The sequence below is a fragment of the Pyxicephalus adspersus genome, chromosome Z (genome assembly GCF_032062135.1).
Source record: "Pyxicephalus adspersus chromosome Z, UCB_Pads_2.0, whole genome shotgun sequence".
Lineage (NCBI taxonomy): Eukaryota > Metazoa > Chordata > Amphibia > Anura > Pyxicephalidae > Pyxicephalus > Pyxicephalus adspersus.
Window position 1 is genome coordinate 89,644,582 of NC_092871.1, and position 16,862 is coordinate 89,661,443.

The window sequence follows — 16,862 nt, forward strand, 5'->3', positions numbered from 1 at the left end:
CGACGGACGACGCTGGACGGAGGACGACGCTGGAATACGAAAACGACGCTGGATGAGCACAGGGGGACCAGGTAAGTAAGGATGGGAAAAATCTCGGGGTTAACCATCCTTGCAATTTATTTGTGCCCGAGCGAAGGTTGGGCTTAACGGCAAGGTGGTTAAGCCGTTATCTAATTGTCATTAGGTATATTGTCCAATAATGTAAACTTGGAAGTCCATATAAGCATAAAAGTTCACAAACAGTCAATGGGGTGGATACACCGCGTGTGTAACATTTTTGGCACAGAAATGACTGTCTGCCATTTTGAATTCTTGTTCAAGCTGGTATTAACCGCAAGGGTCTCATATCATCCTTCAAGACCATCCTGTGCTCAGCTCTCAGGATCATCTCGCTGACTGTTCAGCTGCTCTCTGGAAACAAACAAAGCAGTAACTATTCTTCATATAGGCAGAAAATATTTTATAATTTAAATACAGACCCCCCTTGTCTAGCTTCTTTACACTGATTTCCAAGGATAAGAACGAGCTCAAACGTCTGCATTACCATGTTGTCATCTACCGATCCTATAAAACAGATGGATGCACAAATACTTGTCCATTACTGGTCTACAAAAGTCCAAAATACTCAAGGTGGTCCAACTGGTGGCTTCCAGCTCCGGCAAGGCTCCAGGTTGATTACCAGCCTAATATTGAGCCTCTGTAGATTTACATTTCCTCCTGATGGTCCTCCTGATGGTCCTCCTTAAGAGGCCGGGTTGCCAGTCCCTACCCTTCCCATTTGCTTACATCTTTTATACACTGGGGCCATATTTTCCGGCTGCTTTGAGTGAACTTAGCAGTCTGCTCCTATTTATATAGATTTGACATTGTGTCTCCTGATTGGTTGAAATGCAGCAACTATTTGTGGGTTAGGTATGAACTGCCTCTTCATTGGTTGAAAGGATTAACCAATCGAATTTGTTTTTTGGACAATAAAATATTAAAAGATCAATTTTTAATGAGTTTACAATTACAGCTGTCCTTTTTACAGCTATGAATGAAAGGCTGCTACTAAAACGTAATAAATCTGTTTATTCTTTGTTCCCATTCACCCAGTAGAGCTATTTTCAGGATTTTTTTTCACTCTTTTTTTACTTATCTTGTCACTGTAGCCCAGCAACAATAAATGTCACGTGACCGGACTAATCATTGGGCCTGCGCACTGTGAGAGTGGAAACTTGTATGATATCCTCCAAGGTGGCGTGCGCCCCCTCCTGACCGCTCTACATTATCATTGCAGACTACAGTGTACAGGCGGAACCATTGTATTCCTATTTATACTGTGTGGGGAAAGCATTAAGCGTTGACCCGAGGAACTAAAGTCATCATATCCGGTTTCCTGTAGTAGCTAGGAAGTATTTGTTTTTAAACATGGGAGAGTCTCTTTCTCCAGTGTACATATACAGCCGGGACTATGTGTGCCTGTGCGATAGTCTGCAGAGCAAAGTGCCGAAAAGGGAAGTTATAGAATGGGGAAGGTGGGGGGGAGTAATTGAATTTGGAAGGTTGGGGGGGGGTTCCAGAGGCAATATACATGGCCTCATTGTTCGGAGGACAGAAAACAATTGTTCATTATCTCTGTTCATTAATGAGTTTTGTGTTCCGCAGGCTAGCATGGTGCACTCGTTGATTGAAGCCTACGGACTGCTCACCGACATGAGGTGAGTCGGGGTTATTATAAATGTGTTTTATTACACTTTGGTATCATAAACAGTATGATGATAAAAGTTCTGACTGATTTGATAATAAATGGCTCAGGCCAAGGGGAAAATTACATCACGCAGGGACTGTGCAGTCCTACATTGTCCACTACACACTGCGAAACCAATTGTCTGTATGCCAATGTGGGTCAAACACAAATATTTCCAGTGCCTTGTCTACAAAACACTCCCCCATTACCTGAGCACCAACTCTCTCCTTCACCCCCTCCAGTCTGGTGAGCTGCCCATTCCACTGAAACATCCCTTACTAAAGTGTCCAATGTCCTCATCAGAGCTAAGTCTCAAGGCAACTTTTCCCTGCTCCTTCTCCTTTCCTCTGTTATCTCCCCCTTCTAATACAAATCATGGCTCCATTGCTATCAGTCACACTGCTCTCTCTTGGTTTGCTTCCGTCTGACCGCTCCTTTCATGTTTCTTTCCATGGTAACTCCCCCTCCCCCACTCTCCTCCATGTTGGTGTTCCCCAAGGGTCAGTCCTTGGACCGGTTCTCTTTTCTCTGTACTCCTCCTCTCTCGGTAGTCTCATATCCTCCTTTGGCTTACATCTGTATGCTGATGACACTCAGATCTATCTGTCCCCCCCTGACCTGTCTCCCTCAGTCCTGCATAAGGTCTCATGCTGCCTGTCAGCCATTTCATCATGGATGTCTGACCCATTCCTGAAACTCAACCTGGATAAAACAGAACTCATCATCATCCCCCCTCAAATTCCAAATCTCCCCCTGACATATATCTAACTGTTATAACACTGTTATTCCCCCCTCCCCTCAGGAACGTTGTCTTGGCATCACCTTTATTCTGCCCTCTCATTTACCCCCCATATTCAGAACATTTCCAAGTCCTGTCACTCCTGGGCAACATCTCCAAAATCTGCCCCTACCTGTCCCCTGAGACCACCAAACTCCTTGTACACGCTCTTATCATCTCTCGTCTGGACTACTGTAACCTCCTTCTCTCTGGTATTCCACTAACCCGACTCTCTCCTCTACAATCTTTTATGAATGCTGCAGCCAGACTCATACGGCCTTCCAACCCACCTACCACCCATTCACATCCTTCCCAATTACCTACCACCCATACACATCCTTCCCACCTACCTACCACCCATACACAGCCTTCCCACCTACCTACCCCATACACAGCCTGCCCACCCACCCACTTACCTACCCCATACTGCTGCCTCTGCTTGTAGTTCTCTTCATTGGCTTCCATTTAAGCTTAGAATTAAATTTAAGCTTCTGTACTTTGCCTTCAAAGCTCCTCCCCCACCCACCTACCTACCTGATACACAAAGCCCTCCACAGTTCTTGTCCCACTTTCCTTTCTGATCCGATAGAAAAAATACTCCCCCAGCCCCTCTCTCTTCACTCCTGCAATGACCTACTTTTGACTTCTTCACTCATAACCTCATCACACGCACAGATACAAGACTTTTCTAGAGCTGCCCCGACTCTGGAATGGTCTCCTCATCCTATTCGGCTTGCTTATACTTTCTGCTCATTTTAAAGAGCATCTAAAACCCAACACTTCAATCTCACCTACCCGTTTTCTTCTGTCTCCTAAACCCCCACTACTTCCCACCATTCCATATCCCCCTCCTATTGTGTGATACTTCCTCCACCTCTTAGATTGTAAGCTCTTCAGGGCAGTGTCATCTCTTCCTCCTGTGTCACTATCTGTCATTTGCAACCCCTATTTAATGTCCGCCCCAATTCCTCCAGTATTGAATGTATGTATACCCACTTCTCATGCATTATGTGTTAGGAATAAAAGGTTCATATGGTGCAGATGCAAGGTGGCTTCCTTGGGCACTTGGACTCAGATCTCCCCTTCTTGTCTTTCAATAGTCAAATTAAAAGGACCCTTTTTCAGGGATTAATATATGCACTAGACATTGTAGTAATTATTTTTTTTTTTTAAATGAAATTTCCAGACCCTTTTTTTGTTTTTTTACGAAGTGGTTATTTAATTTTTGTTCATAAACTTTTGCATATCCAGGCTTGTGGTAAATTACCTGTGTGTTGCTCCTACAGGGTTGTAAAACCTCGCGTTGCCACCATGGAGGAAATGGCCACATTCCACACTGATGCTTATTTGGAACACCTTCGAAAGGTCAGCGAGGAAGGGGATAACGATGATCCGGAGACTCTTGAATATGGCCTTGGTAAGTATCGGACAGGCAATGACAATTTGTTGTATTTACATATAGCTAACAGGTTCTCACCAACATCTGTATCTGTAGATAATATGGAGCCATTCATTATCAAAATCATATGAGAATTGTTGAGGTTCTTCAGTTCCTTCAGTCCTCTGCAGCACAAGTTTATTTGAGGGTATCTGTGCAGAGGGGTGGTGCTGTTACTCAGCTCTGTCAGGACAGAGTGCTGCAGTGCAATGGCTGAAAGAAACATTTTTGCTGAGAGAAAAGGGTATTTTAAGTTTCAAGACAACAATCATTCACACTGGAGAATACAGGACTGTAAAAACTAAACGTTTTGAGTTTTCTATTAGGATTTAAAGCAGTTTATTTGATAGGGCCTTTATTATGCTATTACATTTTAATAATTTTTTATTTATTTCATTATTTGCAGGCTATGACTGCCCCATCAATGAAGGTATCTATGACTATGCAGCTGCATTAGGAGGAGCCACATTAACGGCAGTTGAACAGCTAATGGAAGGCAAAGCTCGTATTGCTATTAACTGGCCAGGAGGGTGGCATCATGCTAAGAAGTAGGCATTGTGGGATCCCTGGGTAAATTCAACTGGATTATCTGTTAACATTTTTTATTATTTTTAGTATTACACAACTATGTTCCATTTTTTCAACACATAAAAAACTAACTTTAAGCACTTAAGTCAATTTGTTAATTACAGTGTTCTCTCCCAGAATTTTATTCTCAGCCAGGTGGTCAAAAAAGTGGGTAGTCAAGATGCAAAAATTAAGTACCGCTATCCCCGGCAGAGCAGGCAGGCTACTAACGCTTACTGACATCTCACTCCACACAAAGCCCAGCCAGTTGCACCCAGCTAAAAGAAGCTGGGGAGAACAGTAAAATGAGGTGTGTACCCTCCACCACCAGAACCTAGATACTTACCTCTACTACATCCTATGTTGCCGATCTCTGCAATAGCAGGTCTCCTGCAGGATTGTTTTTCTCTGGTCCCTCCTTATACTGACCAAACCCTCCCCTCGCTTATGTGACTATAGGACCCATAAAATATGATTGTCCAGTGGAACGGGAGACCAGGTAATCAACACCACCACAAGAGATTTTTCCCGCACTTGCTTTCGCTCTGACATCTATTTTACCAGACTGCAAATCTGCACAGGGACAGAAAAAAAGGCTGACTCCATCCTTTCTCTACTCTATTAGGCAAAAACTTTTGTATACCTGTCTCTGTTGCAGTTGAAGAGTTCCTTTAATTTCCTGTCTGGTAAAACATTATCAGCCGAACAGGTATTGAGTGTGAATACCTCTAATGGAACCTTGGACAGCAATAAATAAACTTTTTATTTAAAGTTTTAAATTTGAGCTTTGGCTAAAATAATGTTTCCTCCCTCAGGGAGTTCCCCTTTGCTTTGCTTGATTAACCTCCCTGGCTGTCTGATTATATCAGTATTGTTCAATGTCAAAGCGGTTTCCCCTACACACTTATCCCATTGGTCATGCTGGGGACGCAAGGCCAGAGGACACAGATGTCAGGCCGACATCGCCCTGTGTGTAAAGTAGGGTAAGTAATTGGTCTGGGTTAGATTGTGCAGTGGTATGGTGAGGGGTATGCAGTGGATATATTTATGGGATAATGTATAAAGTTGGACATTGGCAGGACATGCAACATTCTTCTTGCTACAGCCAGTATAAAAAGAATTGACTTCACAGTGTAAAATATGCAGTTTGCACCACATTGGGCCTGGTTTATTAAAGCTCCCCAAGACTGGAGAAGAAAGACTAGGTGATCTAGCAAACCTGGAATGGATCTGGTCCAGAAATGAAAACATTTACCAAAAATAGCAATTTGTTTAGGAAATCAATTCCAGGTTTGCTGATAATAATGGGTAAATCTTTTCTAATATTGCAGAGCTTTAGTAAATAGGGCCCATTGCGTACAGCCAAACAGATATATTTAATATAAAAAATTTGTATCTAAAGCAAAATTTATGTACTGCGCAGCTCATACATCTGAGCAATATTAAATACATCATTTACAGCTGGGCAATATGGGGTATATATTTTGCAGCACAGATTTTACTCCCACCACAGAGGGTCAATACACAAACATTAAGGGAATTACTATACATCTTGAAACCTGTCTATAACATTACTTAAACTCTCACTTTTTTAATTTTTTTCCTGTTTAGAGATGAAGCCTCCGGTTTCTGTTACCTTAACGATGCTGTATTAGGGATTCTGAAACTGCGACAAAAATACGACAGAGTGTTGTACATAGATCTGGATTTACATCATGGGGATGGTGAGTAGAATGCAGCATAAATAGCAAAATGTTTTTTGTCACAGGGCAAAATGAAATTTGTCTTTGATGAATAGTGATGACAAAGCAATAGGACTTTTCAAACACTATAAATATGGCTCTTTATGGAGGTTCCTTGTCTGAGCATTTTAGCTTTGCAAATTTGGCTTATTGTAGGGGTTTACATTCAAAAGGAGGACGCAGTAGCTGTGGCATTTTCCAGTTGGCCAAACTGACAGGTAAAGTTAATACTCTGATTATTGGGTTATATCAGCACTTGTCAAGAGGTGGGAGATAAGTGGTCAGTCAGTTAATGAAAGCGTGTTGGAAGCAGGTAAAATGGACAAGAATCCAAGCCTCTAACAAGAAGCAAAATGTGATGACTAGAAGAATTGGTCTGAACATCTTCAAAACAGCTGGTACTGTGAGTTGTTCCTTGTAAGCAGTGGTTAGTACCTACCAAGGTTTTTCATGGAAAGACAACTGGTGTACTGATGACAAGGTTGTCCACCCTCATCAGGCAGCCAAGGTTCATTCATGCACAAAGGAGGGAGAGAAACTAGCCGATCTGGACCAAACAAAACAGGCCATTAGAGAGGAAGCAGAATACCAGTCAGAGTGCCCATGCTGACCTTTGTCCTTCACTGAAAACACCTTCAATGGCCTCAGAAAAGTCAGAACTGGACCATGGGAAAATAGAACATAGCCTAGTCTGAAAAATTATGTTTTCATTTGGGTGGTTTAAACATCCAGTTCTGTGTCCTCCGTTTATCTGGGAAAGAGAAGGCAGCAGGATGCAGAGTGGAGGAGGCCATGTGACTTGAAAGTTCTGCTGCCAACATCTTGGCGTCAGACAGAGCTGTGGAGTACAAAAATCCTTCAACTCTGACTCCACTTAAATATGCTGATGTATGCTAATGTTCCACATTGACAGAAACACAACATACACAGTGACATGACTATGGACTTTGTACAGCTTTGTGTAATAAGATGGCGCTATATAAATAATTTGTAATATTAATAATAATACTACACAGCTTTTTATCACTGCCAAATTTCAGTCATTGTAAAGCTATTTGAAGACTGGGTCTGCTTTTGGGAACTCAGTTGCCAGCATGTAAACTAGTAAAGTTTATGTTTAAATTTTAAACTAAAAACACAAAAATGAAAACAAAGTTTGAATAATTGTTATCCAGAGGCTATAAATTTTACTTGCAGATATAATGAAGATCAGGAACAACTTTACTGGTACGAAAATATAAACTACATAATCTGCTGCTTTAAACAAGAAAAAAGCAATTGTAAAACCTCAAAAAGCATAAACGTTAATTAAACTTGGCATATATCTGTAAAATAGAGTGCAGAGCTGTGTGTGAAGCCAGCATGGGGTGATAAATAAAACTTCTGCTTTCTCACCTTACTCTTATGTGTAGGGGATGTAAATATATGAACAGTGTAATCTTGCTGTATAACCCAGATTAAATTATATCAACTCTAAGCAAACATTTCATAATCCTATCAAATTAATAATCCATGATCCAAGTATAATCCACTAACATGTATAAATGTAAGACTGCAGAATAGCTCATTTGAGCTTCATACTAGTAACCGCTGTACAGTGGCTTTATTACTACAGCAGTGATACTTGATATCATGACTATTATCTGTGAAATGAGACATTTTACTTGCTCTATGTTTTCACAACAATATACAATAAATAGGAGTCATAGTCGGTGTTGACTCCAATTCTAGATACCCCAAAATTACTCCGACTCCTCAGTCCTGGTTTCAGATTCCACATAACACACTAAGAGGTTTGGGATCTTCCATTCCTCGATGGCACGGACGCCTAGACAAGCTGGGATCGATACAATTAGGAGCCTAAATGTTCTGGTTGATTAGTGTATATCAAGGCATCAATGACTACTGTCCATAACGAAAGTATTTCAGACCCTGCTAACTAACAATGGTTCTGCCTTTATTTTATATCCAAATAGCTGAATGTGAAATCTGAACCTGCATACTTACCAGGTGCTATAAGATGTGTAGGCAGGCAGAGAAGGTTCTGTGTGTGTAAAGATGCCTTATAATACAGAAGCCATGTTTATTGACACGTAATAATACAGCATTTTAATTTTTCAGGAGTTGATGATGCTTTTAGTTTCACATGCAAAGTCATGACCGTTTCCCTGCACAAATTTTCCCCTGGATTTTTCCCAGGTAAATATATTTTATTTGTCTTTATAAAAAGTCTATACTTGTTAATATATTGATATTAACAGTTTTTTTTTTTTTCATAGGAACAGGTGATGTCACTGACGTCGGGCTGGGCAAAGGACGCTACTACAGCGTTAACGTTCCCTTACAAGATGGAATAACAGACGAGAAATATTATCATGTTTGTGAAAGGTGGGACCCAAGAGCTCGTAGAATGCTTCCAGCTTGGTTAAAAAAAATTTACATTATATTATTACTATTACACAGTATTTATTTAGCGCCGACATATTTTGTAGGGCTTTACAAAATCCATAGTCATGTCACTTCCTCAAAGGGGCTCACAATCTAATGTCCCCCCATAGTCATATGTCATTATCACAGTCTAAGGTCAATTTTGGGGGAAGCCAATTAACCGAACTGCATGTTTTTGGAATGTGGGAGGAACCTGGAGTATCCGGAGGCAACCCACACAGACACAGGGAAAACCTGCAAACTCAACTCCATGCAGATAATGTCCTGGCTAAGATTCCAACCTGGGACCCAGCACTGCAAAGACCGGAGTGCTAACCACTGAGCCACCGTGCTGCCCGGGTTGTATAAAGTTTTTTTTTTTTTTTTTTTTTTTTTTTTTTGTTTGTTCTTTAAAGGTTCAGCAAACTTCTGGCATATAAGTCCAGCCCTAGGATGATGAACATCAAAAACAAACTTCAGGCAGATGCAGAAGACACAAATTAAATGATTTCATTATTTGTACAGCAGAAGTCACTTAGGGAGAAGGAGCACAGCGATAGACAACTGTGCTGCAGAGTAAGGGGAATGCTGATAAGAGATGAACTCACCAGCTTGCTGCTTCCCCTATCCCTGACTGGTAATGGACATGACCTGCAAGAGTTGAACTGCAGGCAGCAAATTAAAATCAGGTCTTGTTTGCCAGACAAAGATATGCTGTGTGATTGATCTGTTACAATCTCAGGACTTGGTGGAAATTTATACAAAATGCTGTGTTGGTAAATCATTTCCTTTCCTGTATTTGTTATGTATTCAGCTGTTTGGGTGTATTTCACTTAGTTTTATTCTGTGCACATAATATAAATGTAATTCATACAATACCATAAAATTATGAAATGTTGCTGCAGTTCTTTTAAAATAAATGGGTCATATCGACTGTATGAGATATATATATAATTAATGTTTCTTTTGTATTTTGCAGTGTGCTGAAGGAAGTATTTGCAGCATTTAACCCCCTAGCGGTTGTCTTACAGCTGGGGGCAGATACCATTGCAGGAGATCCCATGTGTAGCTTTAACATGACTCCAGAGGGAATCGGAAAATGCTTAAAATATGTTTTACAGTGGCAGCTTCCCACACTCATACTCGGAGGCGGTGAGAATGTTGTTTTGTGTTTTTAATCATACAGTCTACCTACTACATACCCTGTTTCCCCTATAATAAGGCACTGTCCTATATTTTTGAAATGCCAAAATATGCCCTAGGTCTTATTTTCAGGGGGATGTCTTATTTTTCCATGAAGAAGACTACAGTACACATTTATTGTTGAAAATCACTCATGTGCCATTGATTGTCCTCTTCTGATCACTACCGTATGTGCCATTGATTATCCCCTTCTGATCACTGACTCGCCGGGTAACGGACTCTGTTAGGGCAGGGATCAGCAGCTTGCTTGTCCTTTGAAGTTACTTTCAGTTTCACTCTGCACTGCAGCCAGCATCGAGGAGTCACACAGAGGCACACAGTATCAGGTATCCGAGCATGTCTTATTTGCAGGAGGGTGCTTTATTTTAATTGTTTGAGCAAAAATCGGGGGGTGGCTAATTTGATGGGGATGCCATATCATCGGGGAAACACGGTAGTTCTCCCCAGAGGGTTTTAGCCAGTTGCGCCGCCCGGCTGCTTTGAATACCCGGCCCACCTCTCGGCAGCTCTCATTCTGTGCACGGATCTCAGTGAGACTGCTCAGTGTCATCCATTCAGAGGATTCCTGCTGCCGATGAGAGGTGAGCACACAGTCCAGTCTTCATGTGAAGGGGACACAGGCAGCCCCGCCCCCATCTCATAGCACGAGCTGGGATTTTTATTAAAAAAAAAAATCTGCCTGTGAAATGTATCCACTGCTAGAGCTGTGTGTGAAGTCTGTACGTCATTCTGCATCCTCACAGCTCTGTGTGTACAAACCTCCATATTTCCTAAACTGTATGTCACAATGACCTGTAATTTGCAGGGTGCACGGGGGGCCCTCATAGATACTTGTTACTACAATTTCAGCCCCCCAGATTTAAAGCATTACAAGATATGTGGGTCACAAATGTTAACAGTTATGAAATTTGAACTTTGGGGTTGCTGTTTCAGAGGAAAGTGCAACTAGGAGTCCTAAATTGAAAATGCAAATTGGGGACCCTGGAACCTCTAACATAGCAAGGAGCATTGGGGTGGGGCCCCTAAATATATAGCTACCTGTCACAAATCTATACCTATGAAACTGTCTGCTTCTCTTCTTTGTACACCAATTTCTCTGAGGGTGGGGGTACAAAACTGAAAATATAGGAGCCGATTCCACATTTTCACAGACCTTACAGTGAAGAATCCCTTCCTTATCCGGAGCTTAAACTTCTTTTCCTCCAGACGCAAACAGCACCCCCTTGTGCTTTGTAATGATCTCATAGTGAATATTTGGGAAGAGAGTTCTCTATATGGACCATTTATATATATTTATACATGGTGATCATATCCCCCTTATACGTCTCTTCTCAAGGGAGAATACATTCAGTTCAGCTAATTTCTCCTCATAGCGGAGCTCCTCCATTCCTTTTATTTGTTTAGTTTTGTTGTACCCAAACCTGGACTGCATATTCCAGATGTGATCTGACCAATGCTTTGTACAGGGGCAGGATTGAGTCTGTATCGCTACAGTCTATTCCTCCTTTAATACCCTTAATTATTTTAATATATATTAATATGTTGTTGACGGTGACCACACCTGGAAGTGGAGCCGGGTATGACCAGGACTGGTAAGTACTTAGGTGGTGGTTGCTAAGTCGTGACAACGTTCAAAGCAAATCCTTGACAGTGCAGCCACAGCAGGAAGGAAGGTGACGATATTGCAGATTAATTGACCTTGTTATGCTGTATGAGAAAGTCTCAAGGAGGAAGAATTTGTATGTTCTGCACAGATCCCTGAACTCAGCCCTACTAAAAACCTTTGGTATGAATTGGAATGATAAGCCATTTTCATCCAACATATCTGTACCTTACACATAGGTACAGACGTCCTCCACAACTTTTTAGAAAACTTTGCCGGAAAAGTGGAGGTTGCTGCAGCCACAAAAAAGACGACTTTGATAGTCATTTTGGACTCGCATGACCATTAAAGCTCCTATAGGTATGATGATCAGGTTTCAACTAAGATTTGGCCATATGGTATATTTATAACAGTGCAGAAGCTGCAAATAAAAATATAAAACATGCTGCTGACTTTATTTAATTGAAATGTTTCAGCTTTTTTAATGGCTTTCATTTCTTCAATTGAAAATTCTTTGGCTTTATTGTAGGTGGATACAATCTCGCCAACACTGCCCGTTGTTGGACATATCTAACCTCAGTCGTGCTTGGGCGGACGTTATCATCGGAAATCCCAGACCACGAGGTACACCACTATGCCAGCCTGTTTTTTTTATGGGTTTTTTTTTTTTTGGGATGCGGGGGAGGGGTCTAAGGGATAGAAAATGAATCCCATATTACTTCAGCCCTCTCCAAGTTCATTAATGCTGGTGTTGTTAAAAGACACTAAAAGACAAAGACTCCTCTGTTCTTCACTCCAACACTAACTCCTTGTTCTCCAGGCTTCTCAATAGTCTTACCTGTTTTCTATGCCCACTGGCCGACCTCCATATACTGTATTTCTTAAGACAATAAACAACTGGATTTTTCATAACAGCAAAGTGGATATTAATTTCACCTGGTGCCTACTGGAAGTGGTTGGTGAAACAGGTCTTTCATAACTCTGAAAATTAGAAGGTCATTTGCCATTTTAATTTGAGCGAAGGATGATGGATTGATAATAGAAGTCCTGGTTGCAGTATATGCAACATGCACCATGTGTACCAGCAAAGGGAGTGAAAATATGTAAAATACATGTAAACCCAATCAGCCAAAAGATTCAAACCACTGATGGGTGAAGTGATAACATGGACCCCTCACAAGGTTGGGCGGGGGGGTATATTAGGTAGCAAGTGACCAGCCAGCACTTGAAGGTGAAGTGTTGTAACCAGAAAATGGACAAATGTAAGGATCTGAGAGGTTCGAAGAGCCAAATCATGATGGCTGGATGATGCATCAGAGCATTCCTAAAACACCTGGCATTCAGTTCCAGGTATGCAGTCATTGGTATCTACCCAATGGGTCAGGGATGAAAAACCAGGTGACCGGTGACAGGGTCTTGGACATCTAACGCTCATTGATGGGTGAGGTTAGCCTGTCTGCTCTGATCCCACAAGACAGCGTTAGCTTTAGCACATACTGACATACTGCTGCAAAACGTAATGCTAGGCATGAGAGAACGGTGTCCGAACTCTCCATGTATTGCAGTTTGTTGTCTGTGGTGCAGGACCTTGGAGCTATAAGAGGGTCCGGCTTGGTCTGATAAATCATATTTTGGTGGATCGTAGGGATGCGGTTGGATATATGTTGTTTACCTGGGGAAGAAATGACAGTAGGATGTACTATGGGCAGTCTGGAGGCAATGTGGAAGATAAATCTCTGTAGTTTCTGAACTCTTCAGGGCAGGCTCCTCTCCTCCTCCTTTATCACTGTCTATATCTGTCTGTCTTTTGCAACCCCTATTTAATGTACAGCACTATGTAATATGTTGGCACTATATATATCAATGGAAGCAACTTGAAGGGTCTGCTGCCAACCAACGTCTTGGCGTTAACACCGTCAGAGGTTTTGTGGAGTCTATGTACAGCGCTATGTAATATGTTGGCACTATATATATCAATGGAAGCAACTTGAAGGGTCCGCTGCCAACCAACGTCTTGGCGTTAACACCTTCAGAGGTTTTGTGGAGTCTATGCCCAGGCGTGACCTACACAATTTCATTTGGTTTTATTATTTTGGCTGGTTGGTGTATTTCTCACTAACTACAAAAGATTTAATCTACCTTTTGTGAGCACTGAATGCCTTTGCAAACAGTGTTATAATTATAGTGGTGTCATATCAAGGTAATGATAATCTATGAGTTACATATAAGCCATTCTTTCAGGAGCTGCAGCATTTGTGCTGACATTCTCTACGTTTAGTTCTTCACAGATTACGGCCCGGATTACGTTCTAGAAATTACACCAAGCTGTCGGCCTGATCGTAATGATTCTCAGAAATTGCAGGAAATCTTAGGAACAATTAAAGGTGGGTACTGGTACTAGCGCTCTGACCCCAAATAAGTATAAGGAGGTCCTTATTAGTCTTTGTGTCAATCCTGGGGAAACCTCATCCTCTCTTCTTGCCCTTGCCACCAAGACAGAGAAAATCCAGGACTTACACTCAACACAAAAGCTTTGAGCACACAAATAGGCATCCTTCTATTTATGAAACAATGCTGTCACAGCTCGTTCTTTTTTAACCATAGGGAGCCAATATGGGCTTGTTCCTGATCGTGATGAGCATTTGAGTTGGTTAGTAAACAAAGCCATATCAGTGACTACTACTTTGTTTTGTACTTCACGCTCTTGATGTTCCCCAATCAAAAAGAGCAAATATTATTACCCCCTCCAATTCTATCCTGCACTCATCTGAGTTCTTGTTGACCCCAGTCAGTCCCTTTGCATGACCTCACTGCTACAGACCCCTAAATCTGAAAGCTCAGAGATCTGCTCTAAAGAAGATGGTCACAGATTCCTTTTCCAATATTAGATTTCCCAATGTTTAGCTTTAAAGTGGAAGCTACAGATGTGTAGAGTTTTCTGTCTGCACTCTTGTTATTCCTTCATCCATACACCAAAATGTGATATAAATTCTTTTTCTTTAACAGGTCATTTAAAACACGTGGTTTAGCGTTTTTTAAATATTTGTATTATTCCCCGTTCTGATGCGGTTTCTGCTGCTTCCAAACTTCATCGGTTGACAGTATAAAGCTGCAAAAATCCGTGTTAAGGCAGCGCTTCCATCTAACCTGCAGCCTGACTTCTGTGACCAATGTATAATATTTTATCTTGATGCTTTTAAAAAATGACTTTGTATATTAAAATTTTTAAAAATGCTATTTTTTTTCACTTGTGTGTATTTGTACTTATATACACAGGCAGAATTGCATTAAAAAAACAGTTTGATAAATGCAGGTGCAATAAGTGCATAAGTGCAATACATTTATAGTGTCCATGCTGACCACTGTCTACCACCCAAAGTGTCTACAAGGTAGAAATGGAGAAATAGAAGACGGACACTTTTTCTTTATCTGTCAATTATTTTTATTAAGCTTTTATAATAAAAACATCATACAAAAGAACATTCAATACACAACAGGAAAATCAAGAACAATCCAATGGGATTACATAGTAATTGAGACATCAATAAAAAAAAATATCAGCACATTAAACATGTATCTGTTATGGTGAAAAAGGATCTTCATTTTCACAGCCAACACTGGCTACCTGTGACTTCACATAGGATTTGGAAGGGGTTGATATGCCGGGGGGAAGGAATGAGAATAGGTTGAGTCCAGGAGGACGAAGAAGGGATTTGGGGAAGCACACCTCCTCAATGCTACTGTATTTCATTAGGCCACTATGGTATAAATGCTCAAATATGAGGAGATTCCTTTAACCAATCCAAAGCCGCCCAAGATGTACTGTTCCATGTGGCCGTCATTCTCCGCAACCAACTGCTCCATATGCCACATTCTCTCAAGCTCTTCCAGCCACTCTTTAATAGTCTGTTTCCAGAACCTAGGAATAACTGCCCTAGCTGCAGTAAGGAAGTGACAAAGCATGCACCTTTTTGCAGAACATTTTTTGTGCTTCATTTACATGGTAAACGTATGGATGCACTATGGGAAGAAGGCTGGCTGGCAGAGGCTGTGTGAGGTGAAAAATCTGCTAATCTTTTGGTGCCACAGGACACCTTCAGAGGTCATAATCTATGCCTGAGTGGTTCAACCAAGGTGAGATGTCTGCCTTACAAATTAATACACTCAGTAAATATAGTACCAAAAAAATTACTGATTAGTCCTTCAGACCACAAGCCTTGCTTGGAGCTACCAAAACATTGCTCATTGTCCTAAAAGCACCTACTGTGAAGTGGGGGTTTCCTGCATCATACTGCCTGGAAAGCAGAGTCAATGTAGTCAAATCTAGAAATACCTTTATTGTACCTTTAATGTAATACCTTTAGCCACCTTGTGGAGATGCAAAGCTAACGGGACCAATTCGCATTGAGTCCTGTTCCCTTACTATGCTGATCTCATTGTTGTGTAGCACTGAATGGGGTGGGATCAGACTTACAAAGGACTAGTGCCCAATGCAGATGACCACTTGACTTTTTAGCACTCCTACTGGCCAAGAGGGGAGTGAGTTATTTTCCATTATTGGTTACATTTACTGATATTTTGTTGTCGGTCCCCTATATTTGCATTTTCCCTATGTGACCTTGGTTAGGAAGACTTGTCCTTTTGTTGCCCCACCTTCCTGTGCTCAACCTCACTACCTGTACAAGTCTCTTCATACCTAGTAGTTGGTTCAAGATTGGCAGCCTTGCAGCAAGAAATGAAAAAGAGGTTGTTAAACACTAACTGAACTCAGGGCAAATTTCCATAAAACAACCTGTCCTTTGCAATCCACAGCTATGGTGCCATGCTGAAGCATTGGAGACTTATGTAATGATAAATATATGTTACTGCAGTATTTTCTGATCATATGCTGCATTACTCTTGCCATCAAATATTGACTAGCTTCTTCATGCCTCAAAAGAGAGATTCACCACCAATGGCAACAATATGCTTTTTCATATAAGCCCTGTTGTCTCCTTTCCAAACTTCATTTATTGGTTGTGACCAGGAAGCTCAATTTAGCTCATATAATTTTAATTGAATTAGTTGCAGAAGTTTTGTGGCTTCATAAGATGCCATTTGGTGAATTGTAAATGGTGAGTTTTGGGGTACTGCTACAGGAAAAATGGGCTTTATACAAATTCTTTAGGCTTATGAGCACAACTGTATGATTATTTTATAAAAGAAGCTCTGTACACTGATAACATAAAGTGCTAAAGACAGACTGTACCTGCTAGTCTCCACCAAAGTCTAATATCGCCCCTGGCAGTAAAACAGGAGTCACGCCGCTTTATTTCAGTTACCCTAAGTAATAACCCAAGACATTCTCCCTTTATTCCGGGAGACAATTTCTCCAT

General features: G+C 41.2%; 1 protein-coding gene across 2 annotated transcripts; it reads left to right on the top strand.

The window, feature by feature from the left end:
* The first annotated feature begins 1,320 nt into the window (after positions 1-1,320).
* Positions 1,321-14,724, top strand: HDAC8 (histone deacetylase 8). 2 transcript variants are annotated; one of them, XM_072429530.1, is made up of 11 exons: positions 1,340-1,496; positions 1,647-1,700; positions 3,794-3,924; positions 4,352-4,493; positions 6,124-6,236; positions 8,376-8,453; positions 8,534-8,642; positions 9,661-9,833; positions 12,017-12,111; positions 13,766-13,871; positions 14,494-14,724. In XM_072429530.1, the coding sequence occupies exons 1-11, from the start codon at positions 1,411-1,413 to the stop codon at positions 14,514-14,516; spliced, it is 1,110 nt and encodes a 369-aa protein (XP_072285631.1). In that variant the 5' UTR covers positions 1,340-1,410; the 3' UTR covers positions 14,517-14,724. The 2 variants fall into 2 exon arrangements, with proteins under 2 accessions (XP_072285632.1, XP_072285631.1); XM_072429531.1 differs by lacking the exons at positions 8,376-8,453; positions 8,534-8,642; positions 9,661-9,833; ... (1 more) ...; positions 13,766-13,871; positions 14,494-14,724 and having other exon boundaries at positions 1,321-1,496; positions 4,352-4,515; positions 6,124-6,237.
* Positions 14,725-16,862: the final 2,138 nt, after the last annotated feature.

Coding starts and splice junctions, on each gene's coding strand:
- HDAC8 (XM_072429530.1), top strand. CDS start 1,411: ATGGGAGAGTCTCTTTCTCCAGTGTACATATACAGCCGGGACTATGTG. Junction 4,494..6,123: donor GGGTGGCATCATGCTAAGAA/GTAGGCATTGTG, acceptor TTTCCTGTTTAG/AGATGAAGCCTCCGGTTTCT. Junction 12,112..13,765: donor CGGAAATCCCAGACCACGAG/GTACACCACTAT, acceptor CTCTACGTTTAG/TTCTTCACAGATTACGGCCC.